The following is a 15,564-nucleotide window of genomic DNA, read 5'->3' as shown; positions in this document are numbered from 1 at the left end:
AAAATAAAAGCTCTCACAGGATGAGACGGCGATGGAGACCGACAAACCCAGTTGCCGAACTCGGAAAAATGAGAATTTCACTTTATTGCAAAGACATTATTTTTGATACTGAGCACCTTTCGTACTTTTTTCCCGATATTTTTTAATTTCATTTTTTGATACACAATAAAAAGGTAGGCACGAATTATTGTTTGTTCCAAAGCATATGACGCCAAGGTTTTAGAACGTTTATACTGCGTTATTAGAGGATCAAAAACTTTCATAATTTTGACTACAGGTTTTTTTGGAACTAGGTAAATAACAAGCGCCAAAAGCATTTCTGTTCATGGAGCATTTTTGGAGTTTATTGATGATCCACGCTCGGTACTAGGGAGCTTAGTGGCAACAGAAAAAGAAAAAAAAGAAGAAAACAGAAGAAGAGTAAAATTTTTGGGCACATTAGTTTTGTCCCAGTTCCTGGATTTTTTGCCTTTTTTTCTTTCGGAGTTGGGCACTTGTTGAAAATAACCATTAATTTATCGACGGCCCACAGTGGAACGAGTCAATGGGAAAGGTCGTCCGACATTTGGAAACTTCGAAAGCTCATATCTTTGAAAAAATAATAGGAGGAGGAGTTTCAGAATGGCTCCATTGATTTTATTTGTACAGATTTTCTTCCAGATACACCCCTTGCCATTGAAATTATGACAAAATATACATTAAAATTTGCAATTTTAGTCAGAAATTTCATGGCCGGCCCCCTCTAATGGCTCGTTCCACTGCGCGGCCCCAAATGGGTGAATAAAGGAGGATGGAAATCTCACCTAAGCTGGGGATGAGTTTGCTCCCGGAGCCCTCGAGGGGGCTGGCCCTGGGGGCGGAGGCGGACTGGAGGGCCGTGGGGGAGGTCTCGTGTTGGCAGGTGCGGAGGTCCAGCTCGTAGATGATGGTCGGGCAGAGCTTCTCGAGGAAGACCGAGGGCGAGATGGAGACCTCGTGGTCCGGGGCCAACCCGAAAGTGATGAGCATCTCCGGCGGCGACAGGCACTGCCCCGCCAGCGGGTTCCTCTCCTCCGAATCCGAGTCTATCGCCCGGTGCTTGTGCCCGAGGTCTGAAAAGTCAAAAAAACAACAATTAAAAAGGATGATGGTCAAGAAAAAACATAGGAAACCAGACCCAAAACATTGATAAAAAAAAATAAAGAGATAAATAAAATTACTCACACTGGTTTCATCAGGGCCGGATTTACCTACTTGCCGCCCCCTTCTCATTCGTTTTGAAACATCAATAAAAACCATCAAGTGAACGTGCCGGAGGGGGAGGGGTGCATCTACTCGTGTTGAATACATTTTTTGCGAAAGCCCTGTCAACACTACTAGCAAAATTTCACGGAACTTTGCTTCTCCATTTATAAGAAATGGACCAAAAAATTATGAAAGAACAAACATAAATGTGGTATAATAATTTTAAATTCCTGCGCTGCGCCGCGCTGATCGCACTGTGTTTGGCGCAATGCGTGAAGTATTCCTGCAGTCTTGTAGGCGCTATGCGTTTCAAGCTGACCGCGCTGTTTTTGACGCAATGCGTGAAGTATTCATGCAGTCTTGCAGGTGCTAATATGTGTTACATGCCGACCGCCGCGCCGCCGCGCCGAGGGCTTGTCCTTTTCATCTCAAGTCCTCGTCATCATTCCTCTCTGCGCTAAGCTCCAGGTCAAATTGCTTGTTTAGTTCCTCTCTTAACTCGACTAATAATTAAAGATGCTGTCTCTTGTATCACCGAAAAACGACAAAATTAGAAATTACTTTACTCTTAGGAAAGATAAATTTTGTCCCCTTTTTTCATTGATAATTTTTTCTTTTTTAAATTATATAAAATTCTTTTCAACACATGTACTTTCAAATATATGTTATTTTTGCGCGTCATACACTGCCGTGTTACGAGAGAGGGCAGTACTCCATCCAGGAACGAGCCTCGAAGCACATAGAAGCACTTGTCAAAATTGGCGATTCTTGAAAGTTAGCAACACTGTTCTTCCTCTATTTAGATACAAGTGAGACAATCGATTCTTGGCGAGACAGCTTGCCTCACCTGAAATCGATATTTTCAATTTAAAATAGAGAAGAAAACAGCGGGCTGATTATGGAAATTGGTAGACAAAGCTATAGACAAAGAAGACAAAAGGGATATGGAGGAATCCTATTGGTGGAAGCGGGTGGTTGCAATGGACAAAGAGGGCAGGCAATGGAGTAACTAACGACAACCCACGAGAGACCCTATACTGTAGCCTATAGTTAGCCCATCATTTCCTCCCTTAGTCAATAGGAGCCACCCATTTCAACGGATAGGATCACTCCATACTCTCTATGTCTTCTTTGTCTATTAATTTGTCTATAAATTTCAATAATCAGTCCGCGGTGTTGCCAATTTGCTAAAGCGCCACTGCATGTTAATTGTTAACCATACGGCTATACGCTCGAACTGAGTTAGTTCTCTTTCCCACGTGACACGGCATACGGGTCCATTAATTGCAACCGGGAAAATTAGAGCTTTTGAGACCACCGCGTGACGCATAGCGCGAAATGCAGTTTGCAGCGTGGATCCAGCGACCAACATCTACATACTTCCTACGTCAAGCGGGAAAACTCGCGTCGCAAAAGTGCGGGCTCCATGCATGGGCGTGCATCGGCATCGTATATACATTGAAAATGGTTGCATTTAGTGCCGAGGAAAAGTGCTGCGTTGTCATTCCGTCGGATTTTTATTGTTCGGGTCGAGCAGGCGTGCCACCTTTACCGCCGTGCTAAGAAAAACAACGTATGAACATTTTAACGCTGCATTTCCTCAGTTAGAATGGACGAATGTAACTGGAATCAACCTATAACCACATCAGACGTTGTCAAATTTATTATTTTTTAAAGGTAATGATACCAGTGATTTTTCAGTTAGACACTCTCAAATACCTAAAACGAATGAAGAATTTACAGGTGTCTGAAACTGCTTGAATTTCATATTTTAGATGAAACTACCGAGAGAACTGAATGCGAGAGTATCAGTGGCGTGGCGTGAATTGCGATACATCGATTGTTATGCCATTTAAACCCATGGTAAAGAATCGATTATTAAGGTGTTCGCTGCGAACACCCTGTTTATCGATCCTTTTTCATAGGTTTATATGGCATAACAATCGATATATCGCAATTCACGCCACGCCACTGGAGAGTATCCTTGGTTTTTAAATTGTACGATTATTGGAGGAAATATGAAAAAATAACAGAATCTGCTAAACTACACACACACGTACACACACGTACACACTGTACGTGTGTTTAAATGGGAAATGCAGACAGATGACGTCACAAGGTGATAAATTTTCTCACTTTTAAATATATATTTTTTTTTACAATTTCTGTATGAGAAATATTAGGAAACATACAACGAACTCAGCTCGTTAAGCACTTCCAGGTGATACAATTAAAATTTGTGCGATTTCTCCATTGCGCGCAAAAATCAAAATATTTTTCCTATTACCTATTTAGGTATTTTTTATTTTAAAATTGGCGGGGGAACTTTACGACCACGCGAAAGACGAATTGGTACGTGATGCGGTGCCACGGTGGTTCGGAACAGAAACAAAGGAAGGAAAGAAACTGTTTTGCAGCTGCTGGAAGAGTGAAATAGAGGGCACCGGCTGGGCTTGGGCTTGGAGTCACGAAATGTTGGAGCGGTCATGCCCTTGAGCATTTCAGTAGAGTCGGCTGTCTGCGACCCAGACGAGAGATGCGAGGCGCGGTGGGATTCGAACTGGAGACCACCTGAGTGGAGGCCGCGTGCACGGATCACTTAACGCTCGCTCTTGTCAGAGGATGATGAACTCTCCCAAGGCTGATAAATTTTTCGGTCTTGACTCGTCATTCTCCGTATGGTTGTCATATTTCTTAGGATACATTCAATATTCAATTTTTTTATGCGAGTTGACGGAAAAACGCCAAAACCAACTTCTCTTCATTTCAATAATTTGCGGGTTATGTGCGGGTCGAGTCTATGTGTACAATAACGGTCAAATTCAAAGACTTGGTGAAGCATGAAAGATATGACTATTATTACAACTATTATTAAGCGGCGATTTTGAAGCGCAGGATTTATTTTTGTTTGATCCAGGATTCATGATAACTTTTCAAAGTGTTTAAAATGTCGACATGTAAAAGGAGGAAAATGTGCCGTCAAAGACTTTATTTTCGAGCGTCCTTTTTCTTGATATGAGCGCAAAAATCGCCTTCAAAATAATGTGTATGCAGCCCCGCACGACATTGGAGTCTAAATAGTTATCGCTCAGATGCAAGGGGCAGAATGCACCTCATCGAATACTCATTTTACGAATAATAGGCTTTCTTCTTCATTTTTTAAAGTAATAATGGTTGGTCTTTGGTGTACCGGTTGTGTGTTTAAAGTCGTTGACTGAGCAGGGCCGGATTTACTTACTTGCCGCCCATGGGCCGCCTGTATTTTGCCACCCCCTTCTCATTCGTTTTGAAACATCAATAAAAATCATCAAGTGAACATGCTGGAAGGGGAGGGGTTCATAAGACGCGTTTACTCGTGATGGACACATTTTTTGCGAGAGCCCTGTCAACACTATACTAGCAAAAGTTCACGGAACTTGGCGCGATAGTTAAGTTCCGTAAACCTATCTCTGTGTGGACAATGCCTTCCATTTATATGAAATGAACGAAAAAATAATGACAGAACAAACATAAATGTGGTTTAATAATTTTAACTTCCGCCGCCGCGCCGCGCTGACCGCTCTGTGTTTGGCGCAATGCGTAAAGAATTCCTACAGTTTTGTATGCACTATGCGTTTCATGTCGATCGCTGCTGCACGCACTGTGTTTGACGCAATGCATGAAGTATTCATGCAGTCTTGTAGGCGCTATGCGTTTCACGCTGCCCACTGCTGACTGCAGCGACCGCACTGTCTTTGACGCAATGCGTCAAGTATTCATGCAGTCTTGTAGGCGCTAGTATGTGTTACATGCCGACCGCCGCGCCGCGCCGCGCCACGCCGAGGGTATCTCCGTTGTATCTCATGACATCAAGTTCTCGTCATCATTACTCTCTGCGCCGCGCCGTTCCAGACCAAATTCCGTGTTCGATTTCTTTCTAAGTCTTAACTCGACTAATTAAATGTGCTGTCTATTGTATCACAGAAAGACGAAAAAATTAGGGATATCCCCTCCAATTTGGCCTTAACTTGAGAGCTGTTTTTGAGCTTGGGAGTTGATTTCAGAGAAAACCGGTGGCACCATCGTGTTTCTCGCGAACTTTTACATAAGAATCAATGGTCAAATCACAAATTCCTCACACATGCAACATCTCCATTGAGGGCGAATTTCAGATGGACGATGTTTACGGACAGAATCATACATCGTTTACTCAAAGCATACTACAAGCGCGGGGCGGCTATACTTTCGAATAGCTTTGCTTTTGATGCTCCTCGGTGGATTCCAGAGATGGAACATTTTATGATATTTTCCGAAACTTTTGGGGATGAATTCCAGAGATCAGCCTGGAAACAGTGATTCTCGATTTTGACATTTTTCACCCCAAGCTTAAAACACTAACACGATGCGGGCTAAATTTCTCTATAAACTCCTCTTTGTGCCCCCCTTCGTGTATGGCACCTCGGGAGGGTAGCATCATACTGCCGCATCAACAGGAAGACCGGCTGAAACGCTTTCCGGACTTCCGAAGATTTAATTAGTAATTCCAATAAAAATTAACAAATTTCAAATTTTGTGAAATTTATTCGAGCTTTTTGAAATTTCACTTTCCATCTCTGAATACGAATAGTTGACTCTCTGTTACATTTTTTCTCTCCTCTATTTCTTTCTATTTTCCCCTTCCTCTTATTTTGGGGCCCTTGTTGCGATGGTGCTTCATGCAGGCGCTCCTCATGCGCCTGCCTTAATCCGGCCCTGAATTACTTGAGGTTCCATATCCTACAAGGGAAAAACGAACTTGTTGTTTTGATCAGGATGTTTAGAATAAAAGCTCCAACTATCGCAAAAATATCCTGAGGAAACATCGCATCATTTTTTCGAATATTTCGTTTTTTCCCGAGCGATTTCATCGAAATGTATTTACTTAATTATTTATTTATTTATTTTTGATCAGAAACGCATTAAAACGTAACTATCCATATGAGAATGGTTTTCCATTTAAAAAAGTAAAAAAATGATTGGACGTCTGCAACGTTGCAAACCGAGATGCGTGGTCTGGAAGTTTCACCGTCGATATATCACCCAGTGGCGTGGCGAGCTTTGCGATTTATCGATTAATCTGTCATTTAAACCTATGGAAAAGGATCGATAAACAGGGTGTTCGCACCGAACACCTAAATAATCGATCTATTACTATAGCTTCCAATGGGTAAATATCGATAATCCATTATTCACGCTTCGCCACTGATATCGCCTGAAAGTTTACACAAACGCTACAAAGACTCAGTGGAAAAGCATGGCTCCCTTGCGTTCAGATTCTATTAGAAACGTCGAAAAATTTCCGGAAATTTTTCATTTCCTTCACGCAATGTTTTTTTCAATTTTTTCTACGAACAAGTTCACCACACCAGAGCTATCGCTATTGTGTAAGAGCTAAAACACGTGCCATTAAAACCACGAAAAATGTGGGACTCGTACATCAGAATTTTTCTGAGAAGTAAAGTATAATTTCTTGGGATTCTCATTTTCAGCAGCGGACGGTTTCTCCCTATTTTTTTTCTTTTCTTTTTTTTCCAGCATTTCATTAGGCCGAAACTCTCGTTACTGTCATAGGGTCTGAACAAATGTTAATGCAACTACGTGGAATAGCGGGACCTTCAGTCCAACATGCATAAGCATATTCTCCTGGAAATCATGGCAAAATTTCCTCAACTTTCCCATTTTGTAGAGAAACAAATTCGACAAATGCGACAAATTCCTTGAATTTTGAGGAGGTTTCTATCAAAGTCCCTATGTTCATTTCGTGGTTTCATACGAGAGTATCGAATCTTCTGTGCAACTCTGGTCGCTTCGAAGTAAATCCTGAATCCATAAAATGAGTCATAATGAAATATTTCGAAGTACCTTCCAGAAAACAGCCAAGGCAAATATCTTAATTCTTCTGAGTTTTTTTACTTCCGATCCTCACTACGATCGTATACTTTCAAATGTTGTTCCACCTATCCTATCTATTTCGACGAATTCACTGTCATTTAACTATGAGCAAAAAATTTCCTATGCTGCAATTTTTTATGATGTACTCGCAATAACATATTCAAAGAAGGAAATTGTTTTAAAATTCATAGTTAAATTACAGCAAATGTATGGGGAAATCCACTATTTTTTGCTAATTGTAGGGGAACAACATGAGGAAACGGAACTATTCAGACGCCGAATACTATCCTTATCATACAATACAACTTCAAAACTAAAGTAGGGTCTTAAAGTAATGAAAATTAAAATTTGCGAAGTAAAAACTCATTGCGCATTTAAAATTTCTGACAGATTTTAGAGCCGGAAAAAGCCATTATGGAGACGTGTCTTTTACTAAATATCTTGATATTTGCTCACTCTCGCTGTAGGTCATCAGTTTAAGGGCCCAAAGGGCCGGTCGTTCTTTTGACAGTTCCTTTTTTCAGGAGGCCCCATATGCTCGAGGTGGGTTTTGATTACGGGAAGCTTGAGGAGATTCTTCATACAGAATCACATTTAAGAAACTTTTAACAAATTTAGAGTACAAAGGAGAAAATTAACTTGAGGGTAAAATGGTTTGTCTCTGCAAAATGTTCGAAGTGCGGAAGATGAGCTGACATGATTTTGACAAAATTTAGGCTATAGGCTTAAATTTTCAAAACCTAATTTTTTTTATATTTTTATTTCTTGAAGAGACAAATCATCGAGATACCTCGCAAAGAGCATATTTTAAAAATCATTATTATAGAATTTTACTAGAAATTTGTTGAAATTTTCCTCATATAACGCTGTGTTAAGGATCTTCTTGAGTCTCTCTCAATCTTAATGTAAAGCAATGAAAGAAATCCTGGGGAAAACAATCGCTCACGGATGGATAATGAATACGGCCTTTGAGCTGATTCTATATGTGCAAACATCAAGGAATCGAGCAAAGGACGGGTACCCTTAAGGGCCTTTTTTGGTCCAAGTCCTAGAAGTCACCAATTTGAAATGCGCAAAAAAGGTTCAACGTTGCTGTACATAAAAGAAACAGAGCTGAGTTACATTAAGGATGTTGAGTCAAGTATCACATTGAGAGACCCTAAATCACAGTGTAAATTAACCATGTGCGGTCTCCTAAGGAAATGAGCTATCTTTGCTGCCGTGCTATAGAATAACGCCGTATGAGTATTCAAATGTTGCCTTTACTCTCACAAAATATTCATTCTTAAAGGAAGATATGCATATTTTTCTTTAAAATTTTCGAACTCTTAAGATCAAATTACGACCGAAATTTTCTGAAAAATCGGAAGAAAAATACTTAAAAATTTTCCCGAAAAATCGTAATATATCAAAGGAAATTTGACAACGTCTGAAGGCTCATACGGCATATTACATTGGCACGGCAATATAGAGCGAGTACGAATACTGCTTGCTAAGGAAAAACGCCATATGAACCTTTCAGACGATGCCAAATCTACCTCAATAAAATATTTATTTTTTTTAGGAAAGTTATGCTTATTTTTTAATGAAATTTTTAGACATTTAGATTAAATTGTGAACAAAATCGTCTGAAAATTTTGAAGACAAAAATCCAAAATTTTATCAATAAATTTGTTTATTATCGGAGGAAACATGGCGTGACGTCTAAAGGTTCTTACGGCGTTTTTCCATAGTACGGCAGAATACGGCCCTAAGCCATCGGTATTCCGCCTTGCTGTTCTGCTGTGCTAAGGAAGAACGCCGTAAGAACATTCGAGAGTTATCAAATTTCTTTCGATAAAAGCTTAATTTTTGAAGAAAGATATGAATATTTTTCCTGTAAATTTTTAAGAACTTTAGGAGATATTGCGGACAAAATTATCTGAGAAATTGGAAGGAAAATCCTCATACACGTGTACCAGAAAATGGAGATGTTGCATGTGTGAGGAATCTGCGATTTGACTATTGATTCTTATGTAAAAGTTCGCGAGAAATACGATGGTGCTACTGATTTTCTCTGAAATCAACTTCCAAGCTCAAAAAAGCTCTCAAAATGAGGCCAAAATGGCCGGGGATATCCCACGCTATCCTGAGAGTCCACCTCTACATCAAGACTAACTCTCCATGCAAAGATAGGGAGCAAATACATTGACAGGGCTGTCACTCTATTTGGGGACTCTAAAACTGAAAACACGGCAACCCTGCTAATGTATTTGCTCCCTATCTTTGCATAGAGAGTTTGTCTTGATGTAGAGGTGGACTCTCACGATAGCGTGGGATATCCCCTCCAATTTGGCCTCGACTTGAGAGCGTTTTTTGAGCTTGGGAGTTGATTTCAGAGAAAAGCAGTGGCACCATCGTGTTTCTCGCGAACTTTTACATAAAAATCAATAGTCAAATCGCAAATTCCTTACAAATGCGACATCATCTTTGTGGTATAAAGGAAGAATTGAAAGCGTTTTGCTGTTTTGGATCTTCGCAGTAAAGCAAGCCCGCCGTTGGTATGTACCTACTGCGCTGCGGGTGAAGCGATGAGGGCCTGGACGATCAAAACGCCTTCACTTTCGTGCGTATGCAACACGGACATCCATGGAGTTCGAAAAGTTGCATCCAGAAGTTAAAATTCGAACAGTGCACGTTGCATTTGAAAAAAATTCTTGAACTATGTTATCAGCTCAGTTTTTTACATCATTTCCTAAAATACTCTCAATTTACGAGTTGAGAGAACTTTCCGAACCAAGATATATCTATGATTAAAGATGCTCGTTTCCAATAATTGTGACAGTGCAAATCTCTACTGAAAAACGAATCGACAGATTTTCTTGATATTTTTTGTGAAATTTTTCACTCATTCATAGACGTTTGCAGAAAATTTCAAAGATATAGGGATGATTTTGTTTAAGAAATGAAACAAGGTCTAAGATTTTTCAATATTGTACCGAACGAGGATATGCATTTTGCGAGAAAAGCCTCTCCATTCGTGTTTCATCGAAGGGAATTTTGCAACGCCTGAGGGTGCGTGCGGCGTTTTTCCGACAGTGTTCGCGTCGCGTCGGATCGGACTATTCGTGCGGATAATCCGAGATTTGTTCCCTCGGATCCGGAGCATCTCGTGAGCGGAGGCTGACTTACGGATGGGCAATTTGAATTAAAATGAGACCTGTGGCGCATAATGTGGATCCGTCGACTGCCGAGTCGGAGCAGTGCCGGACTGCCTACTGACTTTGACCCAGTGGCATAAATAGACCTTTCTTCCGCGCCCGATCTCCGACGCCGCGCGCCGCAGCCACCGACCAGACGTGGGTGCGAATGGGATATTAAAACTAGGGGGCTTCGCCCCCTGGCCGCTACGCGGCCCAACCCCCTGACGGCGCTCCGCGCCATCAATGGGCCGCTTCGCGGCCCTATTTTTACCCTCCTATCAGTGTTAGTTTTATTTTTCCCCTAAACAATTACGATATGAGGTATACTTTAATTTTAAACTTTACATAAAATTACTTTAAAATTAAAAGGACGCGTTTTGGAATGACTGCTTGATGAAATATTGCAGTAAAACAATGAACTATGATAGTCAGGTAATAATTAAGATATCGGGGGTCGGGGATCGAACCCACACCGAGTTCTAAGTGGATGTAATCGACGTCTTAGACGACACGGCCATCGCTCCACATGGGATCGCCAGTGCGAATCTTGTGTAGATAAGAGTAGAGCTGATGCGTAGGCTACCCATCTACTGCGCATCCTCCCGCGCATAGCGGTAGCAGTGCCGGAGCATTCTGTAAACTCACTCACTTTTATAACGTGATTTTAAAAAAACCTGGGTCCTTTTTCCAAAATCTGATTACAGCGGGCTCATCTAGGGCCTATTACCTGTCGATTTACCTAAGAATCATGGAAATCGGCCCGGTAGAACGATCAAACGAACTATGACAAAAAGTATAAATTTACATTGTTTAAATGGGAGAATTCGCAACTTTACCACGTAATATAAAAAAACCGGGGCCATATTTTGAAAATCTGAAAAGAGTTGGCTTATCTAGAGACAATTGCCCGTCGATAGCCGCAAAAATCATGAAAATCGGCCCGGTAGAACGCTGGAACTAAGCGTTACCAGTTTCGCAAAATTAGGAGGTCTTGGAGCTTATAGTATAGATAATTGCTGGACGCTGGATATCGGATTAGTCGCCTTCCGTTGCCGGGATTAACTCAAAATTGGGATTTTACAGCTATGCGTGAAGATTGGGGATTTTTATTACGAGCTGGCAACTGCTCCGATTGGTCCCTTGTACGTTGGCGCGAATTTACCGATATCAGGGTGTTTACTGTAACAGGCTGGCCAAAAATCAGTACTTTTTCAGTACATTCCCAAAGAATTTAGTACCTCCGCAACAGAAAAATTCAGCATTTTTGAAGTACCTCTATTTGAAGAAATTCGAAAAATTTCAAAAATTTGAATATCTCGCTCAAATCGAGACAAAAATTACAAAAAAATGAAATAAATTCCGGACTATCTTGCGGAATTTCCGCATTTTTTCAGTGTTTCCGGATCGCCCTTAAAAGACCAGCACTATTTCCGGACTTGCAGACACCCTGGATATCTATAGTATCCAGAGATAAAATCGGATTGATTCAAGCAATGAATTTTATCACAATGAGCTGTAAAAAAATTAAATTGCTGAGTGCATTTACTCAGTTTTCAAACCACTTTTATGCATTTATTACTTTCAAAAAAATCTTTTCGAAGACCCCTATACTATGGCAAGGTAGGCGGTGAATGCAGCGGGTAACCACCATCTAAGGTTAATAACCTTTGATGGTGGTAGGTTAATAGCAGTTTCTACTATCTAGATTCACCAACGCATTTTTCTGGTTCCTCATCAGGGTCTCCGTGGGACACAATTTCCATTCCTAACCGCATTGGGGTACTCTTGGTACATTCATTGGTCCGATCTCCTGGTACCTCTTCATAAAAAACCCTTGCTTTTCCATTGCGATCTTCTTCATTTTCCCTTATCCCTCCTTCCCCCTAAAAAAACCCCCCACTTTTTAGGGATTTCCTAAGAATCCTTCTTTAAACAAAACCTTTTCCTAACTTTTTCCGTACTGTGCATGTTATCCAAATTCTGAGAGGAGATAATCAGTTCAACATCTGACGCAGAAAAAATTAAAAAATTCGAATCCAGGAAAGGGAATATCGGAATGAACTGAGACGCACAGAAAAAAGTGAGATTTTTCGGGAATGCAAGCCATGTAGAAAAGTTGAATAAACTTAAGACTTTTTTTTCCTTAAGCTCATGCGAAAATTCTACAAATCCGTGCCTTTTTGCGGAAAATCGGCTCATTTCCCGAACTTCTGCATCGAACTTTACAATCGGTGCTTTTTTAGAGGGATCTCCTCACCAAAGGGCACCCTGTTTACGCATTAGTCGGGTGTTACAAAAAAAAATGACGCAACTCACGGTGAAATCCCAACTTGACGTAAAACTTGACTTTATGAACTTGACGTAAAACTGCGGAAACACATAGGTATCATTACGATGAAGGTGTTTCCAAATTTCATTGCTCTATTTTATTATTTTCAGAGACCATAGAAATATACTTAGAAATTCCGTAAGAATATTATGGAAAATTTTCTTGGGAGCGAATGGAAGAGTTGTTTCCTTTGAGGCATGTAGCTTAAATTATGAAAGGCAGGAAAGTCTGGAATTAGCTTCTATATAACTTCATGACCTCTTAAAGAAATTGCGTATTTTTTTAATTTCCCGGTCCGGAAAGTATATTACGGTATGCGGACACAGGTGATACGCATAAGTCACAACTTCACACGATATTGACGATGGTTATAACTTCATGTTATCGCAATCCTTGATAAACCTTCGCAAATTTTTCAGATTGTGAAGATAAAAGAGAATTTCAGATTTTCAGGGATGCACTTATCGTGGTTTAAAGACACTTTCCGTATGCAACAACTTTTCTCCTTGTTCTGGGAAAAGTATGCAACAGATTCGTAACCATTGAGACGGTTTTATTCCCTCATCTCAATTCGAAAATGTTGATTTTTCTATTTGCGAGGGCAACCTAGGTAGGTCTCTCAGCATGCGTCACAGTTGAGTCAGCACAACCGAGGCGAGCTCTTGTCGTCGTTAATAACGTGTCTCTTCTCTGCGAAGGTCGTGGGTTCGATTCCAAAGCCAGCGCTCTAGTTTGAAGCCCACACGCGAGTCATAGACGAGTACATAGATGCGTGACGGAACTTATTCGCTTCAATTTTGGCTGTGACTCAATAACTAGACTGTCGTTCTTGGTGGCGCGCAGTGGGCACCGTCGCACGACTTTCAGAAAATTGCGATGAAAATGTAAGGAACTGGAAAAATTAACAGTGGTTAATATTGACCTCCTCAGCAAAGCTGTCAATTTCTCGAAAAAAATCTTCCATAATAAGAAGGAGAAGGGTATGATAACGAAGGAGAAAAAGAAAATGAGAACTTTTATGGTGAAAAGGACATTACTACCGCTGTAATACTCAAAAGGAGAAATTGGCACCACTGCTTGAAGAAGTATTTTACGAGCATTTCGGCCCTGCCTGCGGCACCAAAAAGTGCAGATTAAAACTGCATTGAAGACGGTTTGATGTTTGCACTTCAAAATCTATTGTTTTGAGAGAGAGGAACAGGGTAATTTTAAGTTTTAATCCGTCACTTCTGGGGCTCAAAATATTAACATCGGGTTAAAAAAGCATCTTTCCGTCCTCAGCGGAGCATTACTGCTCTCAATTTCTACTCAAAGCTAGCAAGTGTTTCCCGTTAAAAATCCTAACTTCAAATTTTCAATCCAACTTGACAAGAGTAGTTTTCTTAAAAAAGTAGCTTCTGGAGAAAGTTTGCACTTTAAAAAATTCTGAAACCTCCAGAGAAGGTCATAGGCCGGAGGCCGTGCCTATCCGCCAGTAGCAAAAAGTAAGTGGTGGTCGCTCCTTCGGGCACTTGGGTGAAAAAATTTCTTCCTTTTAGCTCGGTTAAAGTTATATGGGGCCTGAGGGACGCTCCCTTCCAAAGCTGGAGGCCCCTTTTAGAAAAGTTGTGGACGTATGTGGATTATGGCCGCTCAATTGCACTCTTGTGAAGGTGAAGAGTGAATGGACCTTATATCACACCCCACCCCCCAATTCATCTTCCCCAATTATACAATTTTTAGATATCAGATTCCAGATTCCTGATTATGTGCGCGATTCCCAAGAAATCTAGTGACTAGTAAACTAGTAATAGATTTCTTTCATAGTTGATTTCACATCTGATTACGTTTAGCAGTCCTTGATAAGCACTTTTAGGAATCTAGTGCTGGCTACTAGATTTTTTGGGGATCATACACACTCAGTAGTCTAGAGCCCACTAACGTTCTTTTCTACGTGAGCTCTTCGGTTCGATTTTATTACCAACGGTAGCTCTTGTTGAGGATGTTGTATTGTAAGTGCTTCGGAGAAAAAGAAGATAAAAGGAAAACAAATGGAAGTAAATAAGGCAATGAGAAAAAAATGCGAGAGACACACCTGCCCTGCATGCATTGCAGACGGGAGGTACGGTCTGGAGTTAAAGTGCCATACACAGCAGACGCTTTCTATTGCAGTATTTCCAACGCAACAGGCAATCGCATCTGCTCTTTCTCTTGATCGCGAAGGTCGTGGGTTCGACTCCCGGCGGACGTAGATGAGCTGCCGGGACGGGAATAGAGGAGGGTTTCCGCGAAGCCATGCAGCGTTACATCTCAAATAATTACTCGCACTTTATTTTTGGCCGCTAAGTAATCCCTCTCTCTGACGTATCCCTCCTCTCACAAGTTTGATTGGAAACCCGCGGGTCGTGGGTTCGCATCCCGTTTTAAGCACTCTAATTTTAGAGTCCTCCGAACGTTGGCTGAAATGATGTGCTGGCTATTGTACAGTGCACGAGTTATTAGAGGATTGAGCCCTCAGTCGTGTGAACGGGCGTAGTTAGTCGACAGAACCAAACATCAGCTCCGTGAAACGAGCGTTTAGTTCTTCCAGAAGGAGATTCAGTAGGTACAACGAACCGAAAAACTTTGGTTCATAAGAAACATTTCCAAGATTGACCGAGGTTTTTGGTCCGGTTAACCGCAAATTCGGCTCGTTGAACTGAGGCTTTTAGCTCACCAAACTGGAATGGAGAATTTGCAGGTGTCTGAAGTTCTGTAAATTTCGTGTTTAAGAAGGAGCTACTGACAATGAGTAAACTGAGCATGAGAATATCCTTGATATCTAAAATTGACAACACTGGAAAAAAAACACATTGGATCTAGAGCCCAGACTTTTAAAAACATCGACAAGAAAAAATACTCTTGAGTCAATCAGATTTAAGCTTAAATCAAGAACCAGGC

General features: G+C 40.9%; 1 protein-coding gene across 2 annotated transcripts in view; it reads right to left on the bottom strand.

Annotated features, from left to right (window-relative positions):
• LOC109033577 (zinc transporter ZIP5) overlaps positions 1-15,564 on the bottom strand; it is a 63,468-nt gene that overhangs the window by 14,602 nt on the left and 33,302 nt on the right. For both annotated transcript variants that reach the window (XM_072299893.1, XM_019046254.2), the window contains one exon: positions 804-1,091. In XM_072299893.1, the coding sequence (XP_072155994.1) occupies positions 804-1,091 (288 nt within the window). The remainder of the gene's footprint in view (positions 1-803; positions 1,092-15,564) is intronic.

Source organism: Bemisia tabaci, chromosome 4 (assembly GCF_918797505.1).
Source record: "Bemisia tabaci chromosome 4, PGI_BMITA_v3".
Classification (NCBI taxonomy): domain Eukaryota; kingdom Metazoa; phylum Arthropoda; class Insecta; order Hemiptera; family Aleyrodidae; genus Bemisia; species Bemisia tabaci.
This window is presented reverse-complemented; position numbering and strand designations above follow the sequence as displayed.